Here is a 27,178-nt window from a genome sequence, read left to right as displayed (position 1 = left end):
CTTTCAGTAATCCCCCGAGAGCCGCGAAGCCTACATGTGATTTACTGTACCCATAAAAGTAGGGGATGAAAAATAAAGTCATTTCCGGCGTGCATATTGGAACAGGATATTACGTTCTTGGAGAAAATCACCTTTCGTTTTGAATTCTGCTGCCGTGTTGAGCTGAATTTTTGAACGAAGCGTTCAAAATATCATTAATTTACTGTGTGAAATTGTTTTTTTTAATTTTACACAAACCTTAATATAAACATGATGATTTAGATATTTAAAAAATGAAGTACCTGTACAAATACCACTTTTGAATTTTTTGATGTAATCACGACCAGTTGCAAGAATTTTTGTTTTCATCAATGAGTAAACATTTGTTTTCATCAATAAGTGAAAAAATAAACTGTTTCTATAATATGTATAAGAGTTCTTTACGGTGGCATGGACATGTGGAGCGAATGGATAACGAGAGAATGACTAAGAAAATATATGTGGCGAATGTGAGAGGGAAAACAGAACGGGGACGACCGAAAAAAAGAAGTTAGAAGAGTGTGGCGTTCCATCCTCTCTGCCTACTCCTGAGGAGAAACGGCGTGATGGTAGTAGTAGTAGTATATATATATATATATATATATATATATATATATATATATATATATATATATATATATATATATATATATATATATATATATATATATATATATGTTTTTATATATATATATATATATATATATATATATATATATATATATATATATATATATATATATATATATATATATATATAAATCATTAAGAAAGGAATCAGTTATGTTCCTACCTTCATAAAAAAAAATCAGCTCAATATTCTTCGTTCAATTTTTGTATCGTGAGTTTCAAACAATAAAAAGCTCGGCTGACGACAACTGTTTTTTTCGATGTCTAGAAAAGAGGAAATGAAATTCATAAAACAATATTGCGAAGAAGTAGGGTAGAAATAAAGCAGGGGTAAATAATATTATACTCGTATATCAAACGAAAGGCCAAATCATGCCTTGAAAAAGATATATTCCATATTCATGTTTATATACTGTATCCATGTATACTTGTAAAAACAAACGTTGGTAACAAGTTTTTTTTTCCGAAATATGTCATCAGCATTCAAATGGCCTCAAAAAATTAGGGAATTTTAACCATTTGTTTGTTTACTTTTTAATAAATGGAAATATAAGTAATTTTGGATGTTATCGGGATGAAGTAATCAAGATACAAAAAAATATAAAACTTTACCAAAGAGCAGTTTTTTATTAATTTAAAGAATTAAAAAAAAAATTAAACACTTGAATATACCACTTAATGAGTTTTATTTATATATACGACTAGTTTCGAAAACTTACAGATGTTTTCATCTTCTGGTACAAATTAAAACTAACGAACAAAAAATATATTTATGGGTATATATAGGTTTATAAATATAGAAAAGGGAGAGGGGGGTTAAGGAATAATTTTTTTTTGTAAAAGGAAACATTGATAAAAATGGTGACTTATTTTGAAACAGTATATCATTAAGTAACGCTTTACCTGAATTAAAATTTCTAAATTTTCTAATTTGTTTAATTTAAAAAAAAGTCAACATGTCATTCCATGAAGTTAATGCCGAATCAATTAATAATATAATTTAGAGAATGATTATATTATAAGTAAAAAAAATTTTTTCATAATGTTAAAGATTTTTTTACGTGAGATGCAGTTAAGAATTGTTTCTGCGCACTTTTATATGAAGTAATTTCATTTCTGCTTAATAGCAGAGCCAATATATATGTACTCAAATATTTCGATAGCCAAAATATGGTTTATCCAGAGATAAAATGCCCGCGGTAGTTGTTTGGATACCCCTGGAACAAAATACCTTTTAAAACACGTCGGATGGACTGTACGTTTCTATCCGACAGGATGAAGTCAGAATCATATAAATACTGCTCTTATATATCAGATAATCCATTTTTTCGTCATTCACAAATGCGTTACTTTCATAAGTATTAGGATTTCAGAAATACAACTGGGTACAAGCAACGCTCATACTAGTATTTCAAATGATTAACTTGTCACAATTCGAATCTGCAATAAATTATATCATTGAGCTAAAAGAAAATGTCGTATTAGATGTTTCAACAGATACAAACCATATGTTTATAGGTAGTTAATATGGAAGTCTGGGTATTTACAGGGTTTACGACCTGACATTGATTGGCTTAACCAGTTTGTCATCCAACCCAGTACTTGAGCATAAGCAGATAAATAAATATCTGCTGTGGAAAGAAATTTTTGTCTTATCTACTAGAATATGTTAAAAATAAACCCGACTTCATTAAAAATATATTTATATTTGATTTCAATAAAACAAGTAGGTATATCTCTTTTGATACAATACATTTGTTACATCTTAAAGTCCTATAAAAAATCAACTTAATGATAGTTCTTTGAAAGAAGGTTCAAAGTCTTTAAATAGGAGTTTCGGCACACTCAGAATAATAACAAAGAAAAAGAAAGCACTAGGAACAAGTACTCCTCATTTTCAAAATAATCTTCATTGAAAATGTACTTTTCCCAGATTATTGAAAGATTTTTGATGCTGTTATCGTAAAAGGAAGGAGGCAGTGCCAATAGCCAGTAGTCAAGCCTACATGGTCACTTTTCTGACTCTAGATATTCTCATCCAACATGCCTAGAGCCTAGAAGTAACCCTTATTATGGAACCAGAACAAAAAACCTTGTTTATATTTGACAAACCTTCACTTGTAACATTGTCATTTTTATTTTGTTTCTTAGTATCTTTGAAAACATTTTCACAAAATAATGCGTTATCCGTCGTACAAAAATAAATATTGACTAAATACTATTAATTTGAAAAACTAAATAAAAATAAGATTTTTTTTTGTTTGGAAGCCAAGGGCAAAATATAGTGATATTCTTCAATACCATTTGACATTTTAACTACATTATTTGATAATTGTTTTTTATTTGTTTCAGATGATATTCACAAATTCATAGCCATGATTCCACTCAACCATCCTGAAGTTTCAACATCCGTCGGGTAAATAAGCCGAACATGAGTCTCATACCCGAAAATCCCGGTATAGAAGAAGAGAGGGGAACGGAGAACCAAAACGTTAGGAAATCGAACCCAACCTCGGACCCAGAAATAAACGGAAGCTCAAAAGAGAAAATAATCGATGAAAAAAGAAAGAAAAGAAATTCGAGTGATTTATTGAGTCTCGTTTATGAACTTCCTAAAGACTACGCAGACGATGATTGGGATAGTAAAAAGAATGTGCAAGAATGTCAGAAAAATACCAATAATCAGATAAACTGCGAAGGAGGTGAATATAAACTAAAAATATCGACGAACAGTGATAGAATAAGTGGATCGTTGATATCAGCAAAAGCAAAGCTAGAAGAAAGATCCAGCATGCTCAGTGTGACGACAAACGTTTCCTTGAAGGATGTGATGAACTCTAATAACGCGTTAAGACTGAACAGACAAGCTCGCAGCGAGCTTGTGGACTCCGACAGTGTGTTTCTTAGTGACGAGGAAGAAACGAGAAACGATTGCAATGATTCAACATTGCCTAGAAATAATGGCTTTAAAAGCCAGACTATAAGTGTAACAGAGTGCTTGAAACCCATCGACGTAGATAGTTTAAACAGTGTCAATTCAAACAATAATTTAAATAACTTTAAAAATTCTCCTACCAAATTTACGGCCAAAGATGTACCGCCAAACACTAATACTGAAAGGCATAGTTTCTCTGGTTCGTCTTCCAATATGACGATTGCAACTAGAGGGATGCCCCTTAGCCCTACTGCTTATAATAATGGTTCCAATAGGAAATATTCTACCAGTCCTATCGATGTTACTTCTGCACCAATATCTGAAGTTTCGGAAGAAGAAGTTGATTGTTTAAACAAGACTTTGAGCAGTAATCCAGAGCTGTTGGAGAAATGGCTAAGGGAAAAAGCAACACCAGATATATTGAGAAGAGTTCACGCGATTTCAGAACCTCCTCTAGTGAGTTCTGGTTCCAAAAGGACTTCAGTGACTTCTGAGTTGTTTCAGCTGTGGTTGGCTTCATCCCCCGTTAAGGTAAGAATTATTTTGGATATGTGATATTTCTTTCTTCTTTTCGATGATTGGTTTGTTTCTTTCATGGTCAGTCTCCATCTGCCTCTTTGACTCGGCGTACCCGCTATGGCGCATGATGGAATATTTGATCCATGTAGGTTAAGCGGGGCGTCTTCTGTAGTTTGTACCTCGTAAGAAGCAGGCCTGGGTGTCCTTTATTATGGTCTATCTAATTGGCTTGCTGTTGTGTTTCTTTAGTTAGTATGCATCTAGACTCCCCAGTGCTGCTGGATACCTCGTTGTTTTATGTGTATCTGAAATATTGTTTATCACGCGTGCATTTAACACGCGTGTAACATTTTTCATTCTACCCACGATTGGCAACTACAATACTCCATTATTTGGAACTTACATACTCATATATATCGCAGAATTGACACGTTCTTTCATATGTGAGTTCTCGGCACCATTTGTAGTTAAGGTTAAGGTGAGTAAGCTTTTTTTAGCAGAGACTCTTATTCCAAATATTATATATATTTCATAAAGGTCGTTGCTACATTAAAAGCTCACTCAACTGAACTATAGATGTAGCCAAGATCTCACATATTAAATCAAGTGTAAATGCATATATATATATATATATATATATATATATATATATATATATATATATATATATATATATATATATATATATATATATATATATATATATATATATACATACATTTATGAATAAACAAATAAGTCTTTTTTTATTAGTGTGGTTTTCAACCAAGGGTAGATTGGTGGATGTTACACGTATATAAAGTGATCACTTAAACCAGCCCATGATGGATTGTAAGCCCTATAAATACCCAAATATCTTTATTATTTTTCATCTATGTTGAGATATAAATATAAATAACTCGTGAAGAAACCAAGATTTGTGAACAAGGATTTGAACATACTCAAAATGTTGTGTTATAATATTTAAGAATCATTTCTAAATTTTGTCACACTACTGTAATATAATTCCTGGAAAAATCCAGAATTATTAACAATGATTTGGACACACCTGAAACAATAATAATGTATTACGTAGTTAGGAAAAATACTCAAAAGACCATAAAATCGGTCTTAATAACATGTGCGTGTGCTAATTCAATTAGCGAAACCATTTAGATGCTATCATCGATGCTAATTTTGGCGGTATTTTGATGGCATAGTAATAAGGAAGGTGATTAAAGTTTAAACACGTGTCTAATGTAAGGTAATGTTAAATCAGGCATGCCAATATCTGGGTAGGGTGGTATCCCTACCAGTGTTTCGCAACTGGTGTGCCGCGAGCCGGATACAGGTGTGCCGCGGTCAAATGAATGTATTTGACATTTTATAATGATTCATTATTTATATACACAATGACAATTTTTTTTCCGAAATGTAGGAAAAAATAATTATTAAAACAAAGTAGTTTCATCAATGGTCTATATTTTTTACCTAAATATTTAAGTATGGAAGTGAAACATGGAGTTGGCAAAAGAAGGATGAAAGTAGACTGAATGCAGTCGAAATGTGATCTCTCAGAAGAATGTGCGACAAAACGATGTATGATAGATGTGTGAAATAAGGAAGGAATGCAAAGCTGAGATAAGCATTATCGATAAAATTAAGAAAAGTGTGTTGAGATGGTTTGAACATGTAGAAAGAATGAGTGAGAAAAGAACGGTAAAACAAATTTATGAGGCGAATGTAAGTGGAAAAAAGAGCAGAGGAAGACCGAGAAAAAAATGGCACGACCAGGTATGCCAAATACTTGAAAGTGGTCAGGTTAGGAGTCGTAACAATCGGCGGGTATGTATGAGGAGATGCATGAACGTGGAAGAGGCGAAGAATGTTTGCAAGGACAGAGTGGTGTGGCGCTCTATTCTCTCTGCCTACCCCTGCGGGGAAGCGGCGTGATGGTTTGTTAGTTAGTTAGTTAGTTATATTTAAGCTTTTGGTATCCCGCGAGCCGAATACGGGTGTGTCGCGGTCAAATGAATGTATTTGACATTTTATAATTATTCATCATGTATATACACAATGACAAGAATTTTTTTTTTCGAAATGTAGGAAAAAATAATTATTATAACAAAGTAGTTTTTTCAATGGTCTATATTTTTTACCTATATATTTAAGCTTTTGGTGAGCCGCGGAATTGTAGCAATGTAGGAAAAAATAATTATTACAACAAAGTAGTTTTTTCAATGGTCTATATTTTTTACCCATATATTTTACCTTATGGTGTGCTCCGAAAAGGTTTCGGAGTACTGGAGTATACCACACCCCTATCGAAAACATTATCTTATTTTAATTACCCCTATCGAAAACTGTATCTTATTTTACTTTGACATTTCAACAAAGATGAAAAAACACTTGTTTTTTACCACTTGAGTTAATTTTATGACGACTAGTTTCGGAAGCTAAGCTTCCATCTTCAGGTCTAAATGTATGTTTACATCATCATGTTTTACCACAAAGTAAATGCCGAAACAACAAACAAAATAGATAAAAAGGAATACGGAAGTCTGGGTATTAACAGGCCTTACAACCTGTCATAGGCAGGTTTTAGTGATTATTTTATGCAGTGTAATATTCACCATTCTACCCACGATTGACAATGACACAAACTACTATTTTTTTGGAAACTGTATTACTATACTATATTTTAGAATTGACTCACATTCGTGGAAACCTAGCTGCTTCTGATATTAATTATAAGGTAGAGGAAAGGCAATCGAGATGGTATGGGCACATAGGACGTAGAGAGCGTGAACATATTGTAAACCAGGCGATCGCCATGGATCTTACTCGAAAGGCATCTAGAGGAAGACCAAAAAATTCATAAAAAATAAATAGAACATGATTTGAAGGCATGACCTAGGCGATTGTGTCTGACTTCTTTAATGTATAAAGGCAACTACTAGCCATAACTCATGTTGCGGCTGTTTAGCGTAACACGGCTCAAAGCATTCTTATAACTGTCCTCTGTCATACGCAATCACAGATTTTGCTCTATTTTTTTCCCTAACCGAGATATTCATTATTCAAATAGCCGCAAAATTGTATTAATTTGATACATGTGTTGGTAAAAACCATCATTATATGTTAAATTTAAACTCGTTTATCTCAAAACTACTGTTTTTAACTTGCGGCTATTTGCCTTTGCAGATTAGTTCTAATAACAGTGGGTTGTAATAAATTAATACCTTGCGTGTTTCTTTTCAATATGACATTACAATAATAGGTGTAATGGAGGAGGAGAGCTTACTCTATTCGTTTACTCAAACATCATTAATTTCAAGTTCCAATTAAAAATAATCATTATAAAACACTATTATATCGTTAAAAGCTTGCATTTCCGTGATATTTGGTAGTTAATTTCGATTAATTGATAAAAGGGAAAGTTTTTATGACACATTTAACTTATTTATCAGCTAAAGTTTGATTGTGTTTAATTTTTTTTCATGATAATTACACCATTCAAGTCCACAAATTAAAAAAATCATTATAAAACACAATTTTATCGTTAAAGGCTTTTGTATTTTCGTGATGTTTGGTAGTTAATTTCAATTAATTGATAGAAGGGAAGGTTTTTATCACTTCATAAATCTAAATTTTGATCGAATGTTGAAACACGAGCATAACCTATTAACACTGTTTAACCTATTTGTTAGTTTCAGATAATTTTATACCGGTCTGTTAGGCTCTGTTCACAGCCTAACACTTAGCAATCCTCTGCCCCCTCAAATTTTATCAACAATGGTTAAAATTTTTGTAAGCAATTACTAGATGCCGCTATAAATCCACGATTATCCACGTATATCCACGATTGCGGGATATTGTTGTCACCAATATTTTAGCAACATATCCACATTCCTTATACATAATATAAATCATAAGACTTCTGCCAAGTTCGAAGGTAACAATTTGTAAATTTTATTGAAAAAAAGTTTTGGACAAAATATTTGTATAATTTTCTACACAATCCGACCCACTGCGCGACGGTGTGAACAGTTTCTGTAGAAAAATACTAGGATTATAATATTATTTTATAGCAAAAGTTTTACGGCCCGTTTCGGTCCACGAACAACAAGCTGAGGTTTTGTTATGGTTTAGTTACTTTACCCATTTCGGTGAACACGAAGTTATGTTGTTTTGAGAGAATATTTATACAAAAATATAAAATGTACGAGGACTATAAAAAATAACATATTTTCATATCAACAAAACTCTTGGGTCATCAAATATTATAGGCACAAATATGTATGTATATATATATATATATATATATATATATATATATATATATATATATATATATATATATATATATATATATATATATATATATATATATATATATAATAAAATAATAAACCATATCCGCTCCCTAGGTGGAGCATATGGATTCCACGAACTGTCTCCAGGCTTTTCTGTCGGCTGCCAGCTCCCTTGCATCCAGTTCTGACGAGAACTGCCGACGAATTGTCAGCAGTGGTCTTCCTAGGCGGCGCGAACCTGATGCCTTGTAAAAAAGGGAAGCTTGATTAAGGCTCTCAGGAGGCATGTGGAGTACATGGCCGAGCCAACTGAATCGCCTTTTCTTGACGACAGACCTAGATTTGCTGCGTCCCACGCCTTATATATATATATATATATATATATATATATATATATATATATATATATATATATATATATATATATATATATATTTTTTTTTTTTTTTTTTTTTTTAACTCTTTATTCCAGCTTGACTAAGTGGTGGGTGCAATACTTAGTCAGCCATATATGTTTTACAACATTTTATTAAAACAATGAAATTAGAAATAAGAAGGAAATAAGAAATTGAAAGAAATAATAAAAAATAAAAATAAAAATAGAAATAATAATAAATTTGGAGAGATGTAGACGAGAATTAGCTCGCTGGCAAACGCAGCACTGCGCTCCAGTGCCGCCACATGTCCAGCCCCCATCTGTGCTCCACAAGCCGCTTTATGATGAGGTTGGAGCTCTTCATCAGCCTCTCCCGGAAGCCTGCCACTCGGTGCCTTAACAGGCCATCCCAATGTGGTAGGCGTGCTGTGGCAAACATACCACTCGCGCTGCAGTGTCGGGGTAACTTCATTAAAGCTCTGTAGCCGTTATTGTAGCATATTTTCATGCTCTTTAAGCTTCGTTGTGTAACCTTACACCATAGTTCGCTGCCGTATTGCTGCGTACACAACACTTGGAACAGTCTATTTTTTACCTGCGCGGAGCAGTGGGCAAAGCGGCGTGTCAGCATATTGGACCGCACGCAATGAGCACGATACTGGCGCTTGATGTCCTCATCATCCGCACAGTTCTCCTGTAGGATATGTCCCAAATACTTGAAGCTACTTACCCGCTTAACTTCTTGTCCATTTATAGTTATGGGCGGTACCTTTAATGAGTAATTTTTGGGTTTAAATACCACAAGCTCACATTTTTTGGCGTTGTACTCTAGGCCGTTTTCTGTGGCATAACATTCACAAATGGCAATAAGTTTACGTAGGCCAGCTATCGATGGTGCCATCAGGACCATATCATCGGCGTATGAGATGGCATTCACTCTCCCTCCTCCTATGGAGCATCCCGCATTTACTTGGTTTAACCTATCATGTAATGCATCCACGTAAAGGTTAAATAGGCTAGGAGATGTGATTCCACCTTGTTTGAGTCCTCGCTGAGCTTTAAACGGAGTTGAGGTTTCGGTCCCCCATTTTACTCTATAAATGAGATTTTCGTTCCAGTTTTTTAACATGCATTTCGTCGTAGAACATTCAATTGATTTTTGTATTTTTTCTTCCAAAATGTGATGTACTACTGTATCATATGCTTTCCTGAGATCCATAAAACAGGCATATACTGGCGTATTTCGGCGCACATATATATTTATAGTATTTTTAACAGCGAAGACAGCTGTGTCCGTTCCCGATCCTTTTTTAAAACCAAATTGGTTGTCGGTCGTTTTTAGGTTTTCAACAGCTTTCTCCATCATTATGTTTTCTATGGTTTTTGCCGCCATGGTGGAAATCGCTATTGGCCTGTAATTTTCTTTTTCTGTTAAATTTCCCATAGGATTTTTTGCAATAGGTATAATTATTGACGTACACAGAGACTCAGGTATGAACGAGTGCCGGAACATTGCTGTGAAAGCTAGCGCCCACAGTACGTGTATTCTCGCGCTAGCATATCTAAGGTACTCAGCACAAATTTCGTCTCCTCCGGCGGCTTTATTACATTTCAGTGACCTAATGGCAATCTGGATTTCCTTCACTTGTATAATGCAGGGACTCAGTGGATGCATATTGTTAGCATTATTATTGTAAATATTACAATTTTCCGCACTTCCTGTTTTCTCATACATTGAACTGAAGTGGGCTTTCCATAGTTCGCTGATTTTTCCGTCACCCGTTATGTTATCAATTTCTGTGGGTCTTGTAGCTTTGGACGATCTCATTTTATTTGTTTGTTTCCAGAACATTTTGAAATCAGCAGTAAGCATATTCTTTGCCAATATATCGGCTTGTATCTGTTTTTTATTCTTCACCACCGTGCGTAGATTTTTTTTGAAAATACTTCGCGTTTCCGCTCTCCTCTGGGCAACTGGTCCTGTAGACGGTTTTCCCTCTATGAGCCACGCTTTGAAGGCATTTCGTGCATTAATATGGCTTTGTTTTACTTGCTCATTCCATCCTGGAGTGTTTCCTGAATTTTGTTTTCCGCTTTTGGGCCCCCCTGCATTCACTTTAAATGCAAGTTGTGCGGCATTTCGCATAGCTTTTATCGTACTTTCGTAAAATTCTTTAATAATGAATTTATGATGTGGGTTTATACACTGTTCACATGTTAAAGCTTCGTAAGGAATTATTATTTTCTTAAAGAGCGACTCTGTCTTATCGTGGTATTTCTTCAGTTGTATTTGACTGTATTTGTTCCAATTAATTTTTTCCTCATTTATTTGAGTATTACTTTTAGATGTATATTTACACTTCATCTCCACTTGTATGTGTAGTGGAAAATGGTCGGACATCTGTTGGTTGTCGTCAATATGGATATTTGTGATCCGCTGTTCGAGCGTACTGGATATTATACAATGGTCCAACCAAGAGGTAGTATTATGCGCCTCACTGAAGAACGTAAAGGAGCTGATGTCGAGTTTTTTCACGTCATAGATACTATACTCGTTTTCCTGAGAAAAGGCATCTAATTCCTCCATGAATCTACTGTGTATGGGCGCATTGAAATCTCCCATACAAATTAACTCATTCACTTGAGTTTCGTCTACGATAGCTGTAACTCGGCTCAAGATGTCCACAAAGACAGGCAGGTTTTCGTTGCAACATACTGGCATATAAACATTTACCAATAGAGTGACTCCGTGGCTATGTTGTATGGTTATTGCCGCCATCCGATCGTCACCACATTCGATAATAGTTACATTAGCAATTTGCTTCCTTACCAGTATGGCTACGCCTCCGTGTGGTCTTCCCTGAATTATTTCCTCGGAAGAGTTCATTGCTGATGTTCCAGTGGCCAGAAACTCCTCGTGGATACTATTCAGGAAGTTTAAGTCGTCCTTCATCAACCAGGTTTCTTGTAGGAGAAGAATGTCAACATTGTTGCAAATTTCGTGTATACCCGGTGCTATGCGATGTACTGATTTACAGTTGTAGGAACATATTCTAATGGAATTGTTCATGATGAAATATTAGTTTTTTTTTCGCTATAAAAAAATCGTCGTACAAAAGAGTACTGTGGCCAAATATCTCCGTTTAGTGTGGTACTATACATGGATTCAGGAACTCCTATTTTAAAAGTCTTATAATCACCCGATTTTGTTTGTAACTCCTCACATTTATGAACGTCCACATCTTTTGTTTTCAGAAAGTCAATGATCATCTCACAATTCGTTTCTAGACTTAATCTCGATACCACTAAATATTTAACATTTTCTATTGCCTTAAGCCCAGACGAGACATTACTGCCTCGTATGGCGTTTTTATTTTTGAATTTTGGGCGTTTATTATCGTTATTATTGGAGTTATTTTTACTCTTTGCATTTTTAACGATTGTCCACTGGCTAGAAGATTCAGTAATATTATTTACATTTTGAGTTTTGTTTTTAGTGACATCTGTCAATTCATTTCCAACTATTTCGCTATAGAGCGTTGGTGGCTTTGGGTCGCTGTTCACAGATGGCGTTATCTCTTCGTTCGGTATGAATTTTTCATGCTGTCTCCTACCTACATTATGGTGGTCGTTTACGTTATGTTGACGTTTAATTTCTGCCACTTCACATTTCAGAGATTGGATCGATTCCGAATTCTTTGGCGTTTCAATGTTTAACTTATGGATTTCGTTCTTAAGATATGTTAACTCTCTAAGTAGAGAACTCACATCGATATAGTCAAACGTGATGGGAGGCAGTCTATTGATGTTTAGCACAGCGAATTTGGGCAGAGTATCTGGGTCTGTCTCTCTCAGAATTTTAATAATATCGTTGATATTACGTTTCTTCTTACCTTCGCCCACTCTTCTGGTTTGTGCAGCAGGCACGTAGGTTATTAAGATTGCCTTTGCGGCATCTATTTCGTCTTCCTTGAAGAATTCACAAAGTTGGCACAAACTGACTTCGTCCATAACATCCATTTTCTGCTGGATAAAGGCCAACACCTCGTTCACCACAATTCCACAAGAACATCGCGACGTCTTGTCGTTCATTTTCATGTAATTGTTTTTGTTTTTACTCGTAAAAATAACTTTTATTTATTGATTTCGCGGGACGATAAAATAATACGTGTTGTGTATATATATATATACATATATATATATATATATATATATATATATGTATATATATATATATATATATAAATATAGGTATATATGGGTATATATACAAATACAACGAAAAATATAGATACAAACAATTTTAAAAAATCCTATTCAAAGGAGGTAGTAACATTTATTTATTTAAGTCTACCGCTACTATTTAAAAATTGGGCTGTAACTTATCCATTTTGTAGATACGGCTTGTTTGGTTTACATAAAATGGGTATTTTATGGAAAGAAAAAGATTTTCTGAATAAATTTGAAATGTCTGTAAAAAAGTGTGTTGAACCTCAGACAAAGGGGTATATTTTATCTACAGAAGAGAATTATTCACCCGTTAAATGTGTTTAACCTTTCACAATACGTAGCTGATGTAAAGTTTGATCTCGTCCCTCGAGTCCTGGAGGGTCCAAAGTAGGGTGCAGGGTGGCCATTCGTCCTGAAAGTTAAGGGCATGTCATTGTTATCCTGACGAGAGTGATGTCTCTGCGTTCAGTTGATCTGAAAAATATTTTTACCTGGTATTTAGTCGAATCACGTGTAATTATAAAAAAAACGTTCATAAAAAAACGTTAATATGTTGCATAAAAAAAACGTTTATACGTTTGTATAAAATGTGTGCGTGTGTGTATGTAGAAATTTTGAACCTAATTTGTTAAATTATCGGGGTTTGGACCTTGCATACAATTGAAAAAAAATCTGCCAAATGATAGCTTTCTGATTCCAATCATATAAGGATATTGTGAACTGAATCATTAAACGTCATGAATTTTATACACACACACACACACACACACCAAAAAGATTTTGAAAAGCGAAAGAAAAGTTACTAAAAAATCATGAAACATCTGAAAGATTTTTCAATTTTTCTTTATCAAATACGCGAAAATATTGTGCCCCTAGTCTAAATCCATGATAATCTACAGAAAAGGTTGAGTTTTCATGAGTTTCGGGGTCCACAAAGAAATGTGAGAGGATACTAAACGAGAGAAGCTTTTATTCTAATCCCACCTTTTGATATCGTATTTGATTCAACATATAAAAAGATGAAATGAAGAAATGAATTTTTAAATTGTGGAAATATAATGTGATTATGTCTTTATTTTTAATTTAAATTTAACTTGGTGAATACTTCTCTTTTTTCGAAATCAATTTTGACACACTCCGCATTATATTTAAACACCGATATGGAAGAAAAGAGGGTAATTACCAAGTGAAAATTAAATTTAAAATTGATAGATATTACCACAAAATAATGTCTTTAGACGAATGTTGTAATTACTGTAACCTATAATTTTTTTCAAACCAAAATTAAGATAAGCATATTGTTTAAATTGACCTTTAAAAATTAAGCTAATCACACTACGTGCCAGATAATAAGTGCCAAGATATATTCGCACGTTCAGTAATATAAAAAAATGTGTGTACCTACATATAATGAGAGCCATATTTTCAATCTTTCCATATTCAATTGATTTTTATTTAGGATATTATTACAAAAAATGTATTTTCTACAATATAGGGTTATTGGTTAGATAGTACGAGAAATACATTATTAAAAATTGTTTTTCTCGCTTAAAAATAAATAATGAGTATAAGTTCTTAGACGGACTCCCAAAGAGGAAATATTCAACAAATTATAACGTATGACAGTCAAACAACTATATGCTAAAACAACCCTCACAAATGCATTTAAGAATTATTCTCATATAACATAAGAAATCATCTCTCAGCAAAGCACATAAAATCAAAATTAAAACACTTTATGGAAACGCACGCTAAAAATAGAAGATTCTAAGCACAGAAAAACGTATAATAAAACATATCACACAACTCTTTTGGGCAAAAAAACATTGATTAATATGCAATAATATAATACAACCTGCTTCCATTATACATAAAATTAATTTGAAAAAGATACTAAGTGCATAAAAAAAAAACTATTTATAAATGGATAATGGAGGTGGGTATTTCGTCCATATTGTTTTGATTGCATATCATGAACAATTTTATTTTATATAGTTTTATTAACAAGTATAGTAAAATGTTCTTTTGGCAAGGAAAAATGAGGTTTTAATTTTTAAGTTGTCGTTCAGAGTATTAAAAAATAACGTCAGTAATGTAAATAAGCTTTTTAATAAAAAAGTTTGTTTTTATTTAAATATAATAATAATAATGATCAAACCCTTATCCGCACGCCAATGGTGCATAGTGCACTGCTTCATATAAGCGCAGTGTTATTTTGATCGTTTACACATGAAGGAAAGGTGATCACCCCTTCGCTTCAGGTACCAGTCATGGGTAATATTGAATAAATATTACAGTGAAAAAATCACTTATATTTATTTGACCCCCTCCTGGGAATCAAACCCGGGACCTCCAGAATGGTAGCCGAGCATGCTGACTATTAAACTACGGAGGCAGACTCTCCCTAATAAATCCATGTTTCCATTTCAAATCTAAATGTTGATCCCAAATTTAATTCAGATCACCTGCTTTTGGGTATTCATATCATGTTATTAGTAATGATTTTTTTATCTCCCTGTCACACATGAAAGGTGGTATGGGTGATATGATTCACCCCCTATTCGATACAAAATTATTCCATCTTAAGGGCTGTTTAAGGTCAAAAAAGAAAATGGTATCATGAAATATGTCGTAAAGTCGTCAAATGGTTCATAAATCGTGTCTTTATAGATATTTGAAGGTTTTATTCTTAGTTACGTAATAACATCATCGGGGGAGGTTTGGATTATAATATATATAATATACCACAACAAAGGGTTGTTTTATATCTTTACGAAAAATGAAAATACAGAAAAAATTGCTTTGCAGTATAAAAAGCATGTTAAAAATTAATTAATTACGATAGAGAAATACGAGCAATAAATAAAAACTTTATTATTATTTTCCTTACATAAATATTTCCACAAAAAAATCCATAAAAAGGAAATTAACAGTACATTTATTGTTTTCGCTATCTACTTCCGTAACGTAGTGCTTTGGGTATTTATTTACCCTCCATTAAGGCTCGAGTTTGATTCCTAGTGTGGTAAAAATAAACGTTAGAGATTTAAATTATAATATATAATAAAATAAAATAATGACTTGGTAATTTTTTCTACATTAATTTTATTTGACCAGCAACCAGGTTTCATCGTGACCGACATCATCAGACTGGTCGGTTACGACGAAATCCAGTTGCTGGTTATTTTTTGGTTATATATCCAAATTAAAATAAAATTATTGGATCAAATTCCACTTTTATTTAAAATAATACAATGATATACAATGTGACGCGTTTCATCTTATGAAGACATTATAAAACTGCTTTGATAATGTCATTATAAAACTTACATTATAAAACTGCTTTGATAATGTCTTGATAAGACGAAACGCGTCACATTATATGTATATCATTGTATATATTAAACTAAAAATGGAATTCTACCAACTAACTGCGTTTATAATAAATACTACTTCATGACTGCCGGTTTCAGAAAAACCATTCCATCATCAGGTAAAATGTAGACTAAATTATCCTATTTATATAAAACTTAAACTATTATTATTACAATGCCTGCAATGCTCATGTTCTCTTATACGGGTATGAAACATGGCACCTGACAAGGGCCTAGAGCAGCCGTGTACTAATCTTTGAGAGTAGGTGTCTGCGGAGAATTTTAGGCGTGCGGTGGTTTTAATTTGTGAGGAATGAAGAGATAAGGCATAGGACGCAGCAAATCTTGGTAACAACTGTCGTCAAGAAAAGACGATTCAGTTGGCTTGGCCATGTACTCCGCATGCCTCCTGAGAGCCTTAATCAAGCTTGCCTCTTTTACAAGGCATCAGGTTCGCGCCGCCCAGGACGACCACTGCTGACAATTCGTCAGCAGCTGACAATTTGTCAGAACTTCGGGACGCGGGTCTGACTTGGGAGGATGCAATGGAGCTTGGAGACAGTTTGTGGACTCCATATGCTCTACCTAGGGAGGGGATATGGTTTAATAATACTAATATAAGAGTTTCTGCTTAATAAAAAGCTTCTTTTTATTTCACCAATAGATGTCTCTAGTGAAGTTCTAGTGATTCAAGGACAAGGTTTCTAAATTGGTTCATATATATAGAACTTCCAAGAATTTGAGTAATGTGGTTATAAATAATGGGTAGAATTGGTGAATGTTACATGTGTGTAAAGTGATCACTTAAACCAGCCTATGACGGTCAGCTCCGTAAATGCCCAGACTTCCATATTCTTCTTCATCTTTGATGAGATGTAAAAAAAAATAGTTTAATAATAATTATTATGAGTTGAGTTGTGGTCCCGGGGTTATATTCAAAGTGTATAACCACGGGACCACAACTCAACTCATAATATATTCTCTTCGACATTCATGCATAAAACTCACCATATACCAATATTAATATCAAACTTAACGTGGGTAGATCCGGTACAAAACAAGGTAACGTGACACCCCGTTCACGTCATTCACTTAATAGCCTCTTAGGAGGCTTCGATAAAAATATCGGAAGGGTTATATTTTGTATTCAAAATAGCTAAAAGGGTGATTTAAGTATCGACGAACCAATAATCTCCAGCCTTAGTAGTTGGATCATGATGAAAAATAAATTGATGCTCTTAGCTTAATACAACATTCGTAAATTCGATTCAAGGTAGGGTGAGAGGTGTAATTATTGACAGCTTAACGAGGGTACTAGGCAAACATGTCTATCCGCAGAAGTCATTGATTTTTAATTTCTTAAAGAAATGTTAGTGTTAATATGATGTACGCTAATCTTTTAATCAAACGCTAGTTTTGTGAGCCTAACATATCGCTCACTCCTTTCAAGAACGTCATAAATCAAAAAACTCAATTTTTCAGGAGAACGTTTATAAAGTTTAAAAATATAATACAATGCATTAAAAATAAATATCAAACCAATTACTGAACTTTTTACCGTGCAACAGATCTTTTTAAGTTAAACCTGAAGTTTTTTCTCCATTTGAAAAATATTTTGTTTATTTTAAAAATAATTAAACAATGACTTTTCTTCAAAATGCAAAAACAACACTTTCTGCCCTGTGGCGGGTAAATATTAAGTTAAAAATATGCCGCTTCTGCTGGGATATAGTAAATTTTCTGGGCATTCCGAAAACATGCATAACTGAAAATTTACGAATTTTGATTTATGACGTTCTTGAAAGGAGTAAGCGATATTATGTTTGAAAATAATAAGTTGTGCTATGAATAACAGTCGAATATAAAAACTATGATTTAAAATTCGTGGAATGTCATGGTATGCAATGATTCTAAAGTAATATGACTCACAAAAAAACTAAAGATTTTTAAAATGGCGTCAAGAAAAGATGGTAAAATTTACTTTAAAAAAACAATTATTTAGTAATTCGTTTATCCTACAGTAAACAATATATTATGAGGAAGGTTTTAAATTTTCATTATTTCTAATGAAAAACGTAGATAAGGATTTTTTTACATCAATATGTATACATATAATCAATGACGTGCATTTCATATATCGTAGTCATACAGGAGAAAGTGACCAAGTGCATTTTTTTACAAAACCGTGATCATTAACTATTTGATATCTAACTAGCCTTATACTGCCCTGAAAAAAAATCGTGTTTTTATCCCCTGAAAAAGGATTTTAAACTAGGAAGTATATTGTATTGATTTGTTAAAAATGACTAACTGCATTGATGTTTATTTCCTAGCGAAGCAAAGGTGACTTAAATGGGGCCTCCTGAACATGTTACGTTTTGGTAGTTGGTCACTTTCTCCTGTACGACTATGTAGGCGCAAAGGCAGTGCCTGTCCCAGTATAATAGAAAAACAACATGGAAAACTGTGATAGCGAAAGAATTGTGCGTTTGGCGATAATATGTATATTATTACAAGTTTTCTCAGTTATTTTCAGCTACAAGAGTTATGACTATAAAAAAAAATAAAGAGCTGCTTTCCTTCTGTCAACTCTGATTAAAAATTCTGTGCATGCCACTACAAATAATTTATACAAATAAACATATATTTTACAATATTCAATCTAAAATGGGCACTGAATGAAAAACATTATACCATATTTGCTCTTCGCATAAAATAACGAATTCACGCGAGCTCACCAGACTAGATAACGTGGTATCTCTCCTTAACCGATATGGTTTTTAACCAAATTTGAAATGTTTAAAGTTCACGAATTTGTGCTTACCAATCTTTTAGATACAGACACATTTTATTGTGTTATTGTGTTACAAAAAACTGTTTACAAAAATACTATTACAGAAAACAAGATTTTTAAAGATATCTCAATAAAGATGAAGAAGAATATAGAGATCTGAGCATTTACAGGGCTTCCGACGTGTTATCTTCTCGTTAGACACGTATAACATTCACCACTCTATCCATGATTGACAACTAAACTAGTAAAATTTTGGAAGATATATTTATGCATCAATGGAACTTTCTTCCACATGTTAGTTCTTCGACTCTATCTGTGATTGGACTGGGTATGTCAGATTTCTTTGCCCAGACATTCAAATTCTTCTTCATCTTTGTCGAAATATTAATAAATATCTTCATATAATAACCCGTTAGTGAAGCCAAACCCAGAAATTATGAATAAGGATTTGGTCACACTCAAAATATTGTAAAACTTTTTATTTTAGTGTAATTATTGGCACCCTAGAAAAATCAATAATTCTTTAGACCATAATACAGTAGAGTCAAAACAAGTTTGTGAGTTGAACTCAAATGGTAGAAATATTTGAGTAAGATAATAGCTGGTTCTACAGGACGTTAGGTTTTAACGTAAAAAAGTATACTTAATATTTCAATGTACATATGTCTAATATCCCATAATATTTCTATAATATAATCAGTAGTGTCAATAACTAAAAGGGGAGTATCAAATGTCATAAACCTCTCGTTTTACGCTATTACAGGAAGAAATAACTCTTTATTTTTTGTCCATTATAAGTTTTTTAGTACTTTTTATGTAAACTTAAACCAATTTGATTCAGGTATCTATAAAACGATATGACGGTAATAGGGGTTTATAAGTTTACATAAAAGGCACAAATAGATTTGAAAAGTTTATATTGCTTTATTAATATATATATATAATACAATACACGCTGTCTACGTTTGAAATATTCGCGGTGAAACAAAAGAGGTAAAATTATAATTTGAAATGAGCAGACTTCACGGATTTTAGTCATAATTTTTAACATTTTTTTCTTTTCACATTTCTCTGTTCTATCTTAAAGTTTGTTTTATTAACTTATTTTGCTTTTTGCTACTTCTGTATATTTCTGTATTTTTCTCATCTTCTTTATGCTTTCATTAAATTTATTTTGTATTACTTTATTACTTTGGATTTTTAACGTATTTTAGTTAGGTTTTATTTACAACTTCAATTGATTTTATATGGATTATAATTGATTTATTTAATATCAATTCAATGTTTGCATTATATTTTTTAATATGTTTTTTAACTGTTATAATGCAAGCAATATTTGAACACTTAAAACAACACTAAATGTTAATCACATGCGTTTTTCGTCGACCCGAGGACTAACATACACAAAGGATTGCAAAACAACATGCACTAAGGTTCGAGATCTGACATGCACTAAGGATAATTAAAACTAAATACATAAATTCTTATATTTATTGATTTGGCGTCAAATTTGTAGATCTCCATAACTTATAATTTAAATATTTAATTCAAAAACTTTTTTTAAGGTTTACCATATTTTGCTTTTTTTTTAAACATAAAAAAAATTGTGACAGTTGTTTCACCTAGTAGGGCATTATCAAACTATTGTCTAGTAGTTAGATAATGATTTTACAAGGCGAAACAATTATCATGAAATTTATATTGTAAATTTATAATAAAAAATATAAACAACTCAGTCTTCTTCTTCAAACCCTCATCCAAACCCGATGGTGCATAGGGAACTGAATCATATAAACGCAGTATTACTTTGATCGTAAACAAAGAAAAGTGATCAGTCCTCCGCTTCAGGTACCAATCCAAGGTAGTATTTAATAAATATTACATTGCAAAAATCACTTATACAACTCAGTAGACTCTAAAATTTGGTGTATGATTTATATATTTAAATAAACACAATTTGTAAGTAAAAAGTTGGTACTTAAATATAATTCTACAAAAGTCTAGGTTAATATTATAGTTTAAGAAGCGCTGGTCCGGTTCGAGGGAGGAAATTTCATTTTGTACTTATACATTGAGTATTCAACTGATGTGTCGGTAATAAAATAAACTCGTAACTGTGTTAATATGAAAACTTTTAGGGGAAATTCTTCTTCCAGAATAATTTGAACCATCCCCTGATAATAGCTTTCTTTCAAAAAACCTTTTTTCTGCTCCAAAAACGTTTTTCTTTTTTATCACCGTCAAAAGGATAAAGTACCTATAACAATTTTTATTTTTGACTGAAACGTTGATATAAATATAAATCTATTTGAGTAATACTTATTACTTATGACCCTTATCCGCACCCAATGGTGCATAGGGCACTGCATCGAATTGACGCAATGTTATCTTGATCATTACTTACATGAAGGTAAGGTGATCACTTTCGCGCTTCAGGAACCAGTCCAGGGTAATATTAAATAAATATTACAGTGTAAAATCACTAATATGCATTTTCACCCCCCTGGGAATCGAACACGGGACCTCCAGCACGGTAGCTAAACACGCTGACCATTACACCACGGAGGCGGACAAAGCAATATTGAGTAATATATAATATAAGTCTTACGAATCACGCTTTAAATAAAATTATAAATAAATATGTATATATATATATATATATATATATATATATATATATATATATATATATATATATATATATGTTTATAAATATATATATATATATATATATATATATATATATATATATATATATATATATATATATATATATATATATATATATATATATATATATATATATATATATATATATATATATATATATATATATATATACATATATATATGAACCAATTAAGAAACATTGTTCTAGAATCAGTAGAAACTCTTATATTAGTATGTGAGGTCCGAATCCTGGATTATAATCACACACATGAGAAACGCCAGAAAATAACATTTTCATTTTTATTATTTTAGCTTATAATTTGAATAACTTTTAGTTTATTTATTATAATAAAATAAACTGGTCAAATTTTAATATTATTTTTATAATAATTCTTTCATAAATTGATTCGGCAGTCTTTTTGTAGTAAAATCTGTTCATTTTTTATTTAAATTTCACTCGGTAAATACACGACTGAATGCGGAATGAATCGGAACACGTGTCATTGTAGATTTTAAGAAATTGTGGTATTTACCAAAATAATTAAAATCTCTTTGATATTTTAATCAGCTCTCTGATTAAATATTTTCAATTTTAGTGCTCGGCCTTCAAAAGCATCTCAATTTCTGGGGAAAAGTTTAATTTTATTTAGGTGAAGGTGAGATACCACTTTGATTTTTTTTAGTACTTAGCAGGCTTTTAAATATAAACGATCGACTAAAAGCTTGAAGAATATAACATACACCTTCTTAAAAACTGTTTTGTTTTCTAATAAATAACAAATCTTTTTATTTTGCATTTCAAAATATAATATAATTACAACTACAAATATATTCTATTATATTTATGCAAAAAAAAAATGTTACATTTTTTTAAACTTCTTATCTTTCAATAACTTTTTTTTCTGTTCAAAACCATGTAATTGTTTCGAAAAAAAAAATTAATTGGGTAAAATGTTACCTGGATTTAGAGAAAATTAAGTTATGACTTAACGAACACTGGGCCTTAAAAAACTCATTTTAGATGTGCTCCTTCTTTCGTTTGGTTTCAAAAGAGTAAACCTCCATTTGCGATTCTATATCAGCCTTAATAACTCCATTTCTCAGATGGTGATGACGGTATTATTAGATTTAAATTCCCGAAAACGAGAGTCTGGAGATCTCTGAAACCTTATGACTACGGAGCATTAAATAAGCCTTAAAAGATTAGGGACTTGTTTCCTTGGAGGTGTTAGAATATAAAACGTAAAGTTATACGGATAAAAGCATTTGGAGATCGTAAACTTTTCGAAAACCGAGTAATTGTGAAAAGTTCGCAGATTACTTTCATGAATAATGTGAAACGTGAAGCTTGTATTTTCATGACTCCCCAGTCTGCAGATTTTGTATGGAGGATAACGAAACACCAATCCCCGTTCTCTATAACGCACTCGCTCGCAACCAAAGTCACATCCTCGGAGGACCACTACTGGACTCCGAGAAGGTGAAGCTCCTACCACCAACACAGGTCTTGAGCTACACGACTTCAGTAGGTCTTAGAGTGAGCTATGACACAGAGGGAGGTCGCAATAGACTTAATATGGTTGCAGTGACATAAGAGTTTGCAAGATCCCTTGATCTCATATTAAAAAAATATATTTTAATGATGCTTCTTGTTTTAACGGTCTTCAATGTGCCCTATGCATCATCGGAGGCAGGCCTCCGATGGTGCATAGGGCACATTATATTATTCTAATTCCTCTCCACTAATTATCATCGTTTTCCAAATAGATACTTGTCATTTGACTCATCAAAAATCGAGACATGCAGAGATATGCTCACTTCATTGTCCCTACGTAAACTTTTCTAAAACATAGCTCAATACTGCTAGGAATATGCTTATAGCTTTTTATTAAAATTTTGATTGGTAAATATCACTATTGAATTTATAGGAATATGTATAAATAGTGGTAAAATAGTGATAAAAGAATCGCAGTGGGAATATTTTTAAATGCGGCTTGAAGTTAAATTTGATTGGTTAATTTTTATGGAGAGTGTCACTTTACCATACCACACAGTTAACAAAACTTTTGATGTACACACTTCACACGTGCACATTTTCTCTCATAAATACCATACGTGTTCATTTGCTAGATCTACACTAAATATTTTGTACCAATCTTTATGTTTCTGTGGTAAACTATAATTGGCTAATTTAATGTTTATCTTTTAATGTCTTGTTTTACATATGTTGCTGTCGTTAACTCAAATAATAAATTAATTAAAAAAACAACACATATTATTTATTGATTGCCATTCACTTTGTGGAGTGACGTATTGATTATTATATACCTTTAATGTTTTATCAGTATTTAAATTTAAACGCATTTCTATTTTTTTTATTCATTACTGCCCTTTATATGTGACTGAGTATAGTAATCAATTTTTTACACCCAGTCACATACAAGGGGCAAGTCATGCACAATTTGGACAATTTAGAAGTACAAAAAAAAATTAATACTGATAAAACATTCATTAGTAATATGCTATTCGAAATTCCTCACCAATATTGTCTATGTTCCCATTGAACCAAGTCCCACCACGTAACCCCCCCTTCTACTTACAACCTTACCCACCTCTACCAAAACCTGAATGATTGTTTGCTCATTAGTTTTTGTAATCACCTGTCGATGAAAACTGTAGTTTTCAAAACTTATTTACTTCAGCTTTCTTCTTGAGTCCAATATTGAACAAAAACATCCCTCTTGGACTTCCAAAGTTCTCTATTGAACGAACTCTTTTCTAAACTAGTCGTGTGAAATTAAACTCAATTATTGGTCTAATATTAGTGTTTAATTTTTGATACAAAGTTTATACTGTCTTTAATGAGTAAAATAGGCAGGTGCCTGTAATATAAGTATGTACCTATTTGTATCATTTTCTTTCACACAGCCTCTGCATTACATAATTTCAACCCCGTTTATAACTTCGCCTCCCGGAATAAAGATGTGATATTTAATTTAATCCTGAATATGTAAACAAGATTCAATTAAGTTCAAGACTTGAGTCGTGAAACGACTGAAGAAATATCTCGTTATAAACTTTTACTCTTCTGGCACACACTTAAGAGATATCGTTCGGAGACTATTGGAATATTAGAAGGGCACTTAGGTACTTATTTTACTTGTGTTGATTTCGTTTAGCCCTAAACGGTTAGTATACATCTCTTTTGATGTTTCATGGGCATATTTACGTTTGTATGCAAGGACTTTCGAATTGGTCATAATGTCAGCAAAGAAACATTTTGAGTGTGTCAAAAATTCGATCAATTCAAATGCAACCAGGATTTATAGAAAATTAAGTTGCGATGTAACATATCGCTCACTCCTTTCAAGAACGTCATAAATCAAAAAACTTGATTTTTCAGGAGAACGTTTTTAAAGTTTAAAAATATAATACAATGTACTAAAAATAAATATCAAGCCACTAATTGAACTTTTTACTGTGCAACAGATCTTTTTAGGTAAAACCTGAAGGTTTTTTCTCCATTTGAAAAATATTTAGTATATTAAAAAAAATAATTAAACAATGCCTTTTCTTCAAAATGCAAAACAACACTTTCTGCCCTGTAGTGGGTAAATATTAAGTTAAAAATATGCCTCTTTTGCTGGGATATAGTAAGTTTTTTGGGCATTCCGAAAATATGCACATCTGAAAATTGACGATTTTTGATTTATGACGTTCTTGAAAGGAGTGAGCGATATGTTAGGCCTTAATTGACAAATAAAATATACGACATGTCCCGTTAACATTAATTATTCATTATTGAAAGAATGCTTCTGGAAGAATTTATTTGATTGAAACTGTGTCAAATTGGTTATTGGTGATTTCAAAGTTTAATTTTTACAACATTTTGAGTGTGTCCATATACTTGTTTACAAATCAAGATTGTCTTCAATTACAGGATTTTTTAAATATAATGTTTTTTAACTAACAAAAAATAAGATGAAAAATAAGTTTTTCACATATGGCTGTTGTGATTGATTACATATGTATGACCAAAATTTGAGTAGTGTGGATGGAAATCATGAGTAGAATGGTGAATGAACGGTGTTACACATAATGTGATCACTTAATCAGCATAGGACAGGACTTTCATATTCTTCTTCATACATGTTTAGGTGACAAAGTGGAGAAACGCAGATTTGTGAACAAGTATTTGGACACACTCAAAATTTTGTAAAGAATAATTAAAAATATGTATATCTGTTTTAAAATTGAACATCCCTGATAGAGCGGTGATTTCAAAACTTTTAGAAAAAAACTAAGTCCTTCTTATTTCTTTATTTCTTTCAGTCTGCGTCAAAGAAGAAAGGCGCAATATTCTGGGAAACGTCTGTAGATTATTCACTAAAAAAACATCCCCTTTAGAAATAAGAGAGTCCTCTAAGTGTAAACGTTTTCCCCGGGTATTGAGATAAAAAAAATATAAATATCCTTTATATTTGTCCCCTGGGACTCAGTTTAAAAACGATTCTGAGTATTTGACGTCCCAAAACTTGTGTGTTTATTTATATATGGTAAATGTGTATGTCTTTTATATACATTTATTTAATTATTTTAAAAGGACCCGCAACGCCTTTTTTCTCGCCAGTTTTATTATTCACTTGTCGATGAAAATAACTAAAGTTTTCGAAACTAGTCGCGTGTAATGAAATAAAACTCAATAAGTGGTTTTAAACAAGGGTTTATTTTTTACTCATTCCACAAACTTAATGCCGAATCAATAATTATAAACATGTATACAGGAGCGTGGATTACTTATAGGCAGAAAAGCAGTGCCTATCCTAACTGTGACATATTATATGAAAACGCAACCAGTACCTACCCAACCTTATTATGTAGTACCTAGCTTACCTTGCTACCTACCTCTACTGCCTGCTCTAATTAATTACCTGTGAAAAAATATATATACATTTAAATAAATTCATGAACGATTTTTTTCAATTGGTCAAGGTATTTGTGATGAATTTTTCACATTTACCTTCCCTATCCTAGAAAATGCTTATAATTTTCGCTCCATCCTGTAGGCCTTTTGGTTATAAAAAACCCTATTTCACTTCGTTTCACCCTGGCCGCCTCGGACAGTCTTGTTAAAAGAAATCGGAAATAAGTAGAATGGATATAAATGAGAGGAAATGTCGCGTAGCGCTAAAACCTGCTTTTCATATTACTCTAAGGGTTGGGGGAGGGAGGGGGCAAAATAGGAAGCTCGCCTGGGGAGAGGATACCCCGACTTACGTCTGATTTTGAAGTAATTGACTTTATTTATACCAGACCTTGTAAGTGATGGATTATGAG

The 27,178-nt window shown here is 32.4% G+C and overlaps 1 protein-coding gene across 1 annotated transcript in view; it reads left to right on the top strand.

The window, feature by feature from the left end:
- Nucleotides 1-3,000: 3,000 nt before the first annotated feature.
- LOC148310308 (cGMP-specific 3',5'-cyclic phosphodiesterase-like) overlaps nt 3,001-27,178 on the top strand; it is a 123,713-nt gene continuing 99,535 nt past the window's right edge. Inside the window, exon 1 of the mRNA XM_088258688.1 lies at nt 3,001-4,114. Coding sequence (XP_088114814.1) covers nt 3,080-4,114 — 1,035 coding nt within the window. The 5' untranslated portion in view covers nt 3,001-3,079. The remainder of the gene's footprint in view (nt 4,115-27,178) is intronic.

Source organism: Brachycentrus maculatus, unplaced genomic scaffold (assembly GCF_059751285.1).
Source record: "Brachycentrus maculatus isolate JH-2025_06_01 unplaced genomic scaffold, ASM5975128v1 h1tg000102l, whole genome shotgun sequence".
NCBI lineage: Eukaryota > Metazoa > Arthropoda > Insecta > Trichoptera > Brachycentridae > Brachycentrus > Brachycentrus maculatus.
This window is presented reverse-complemented; position numbering and strand designations above follow the sequence as displayed.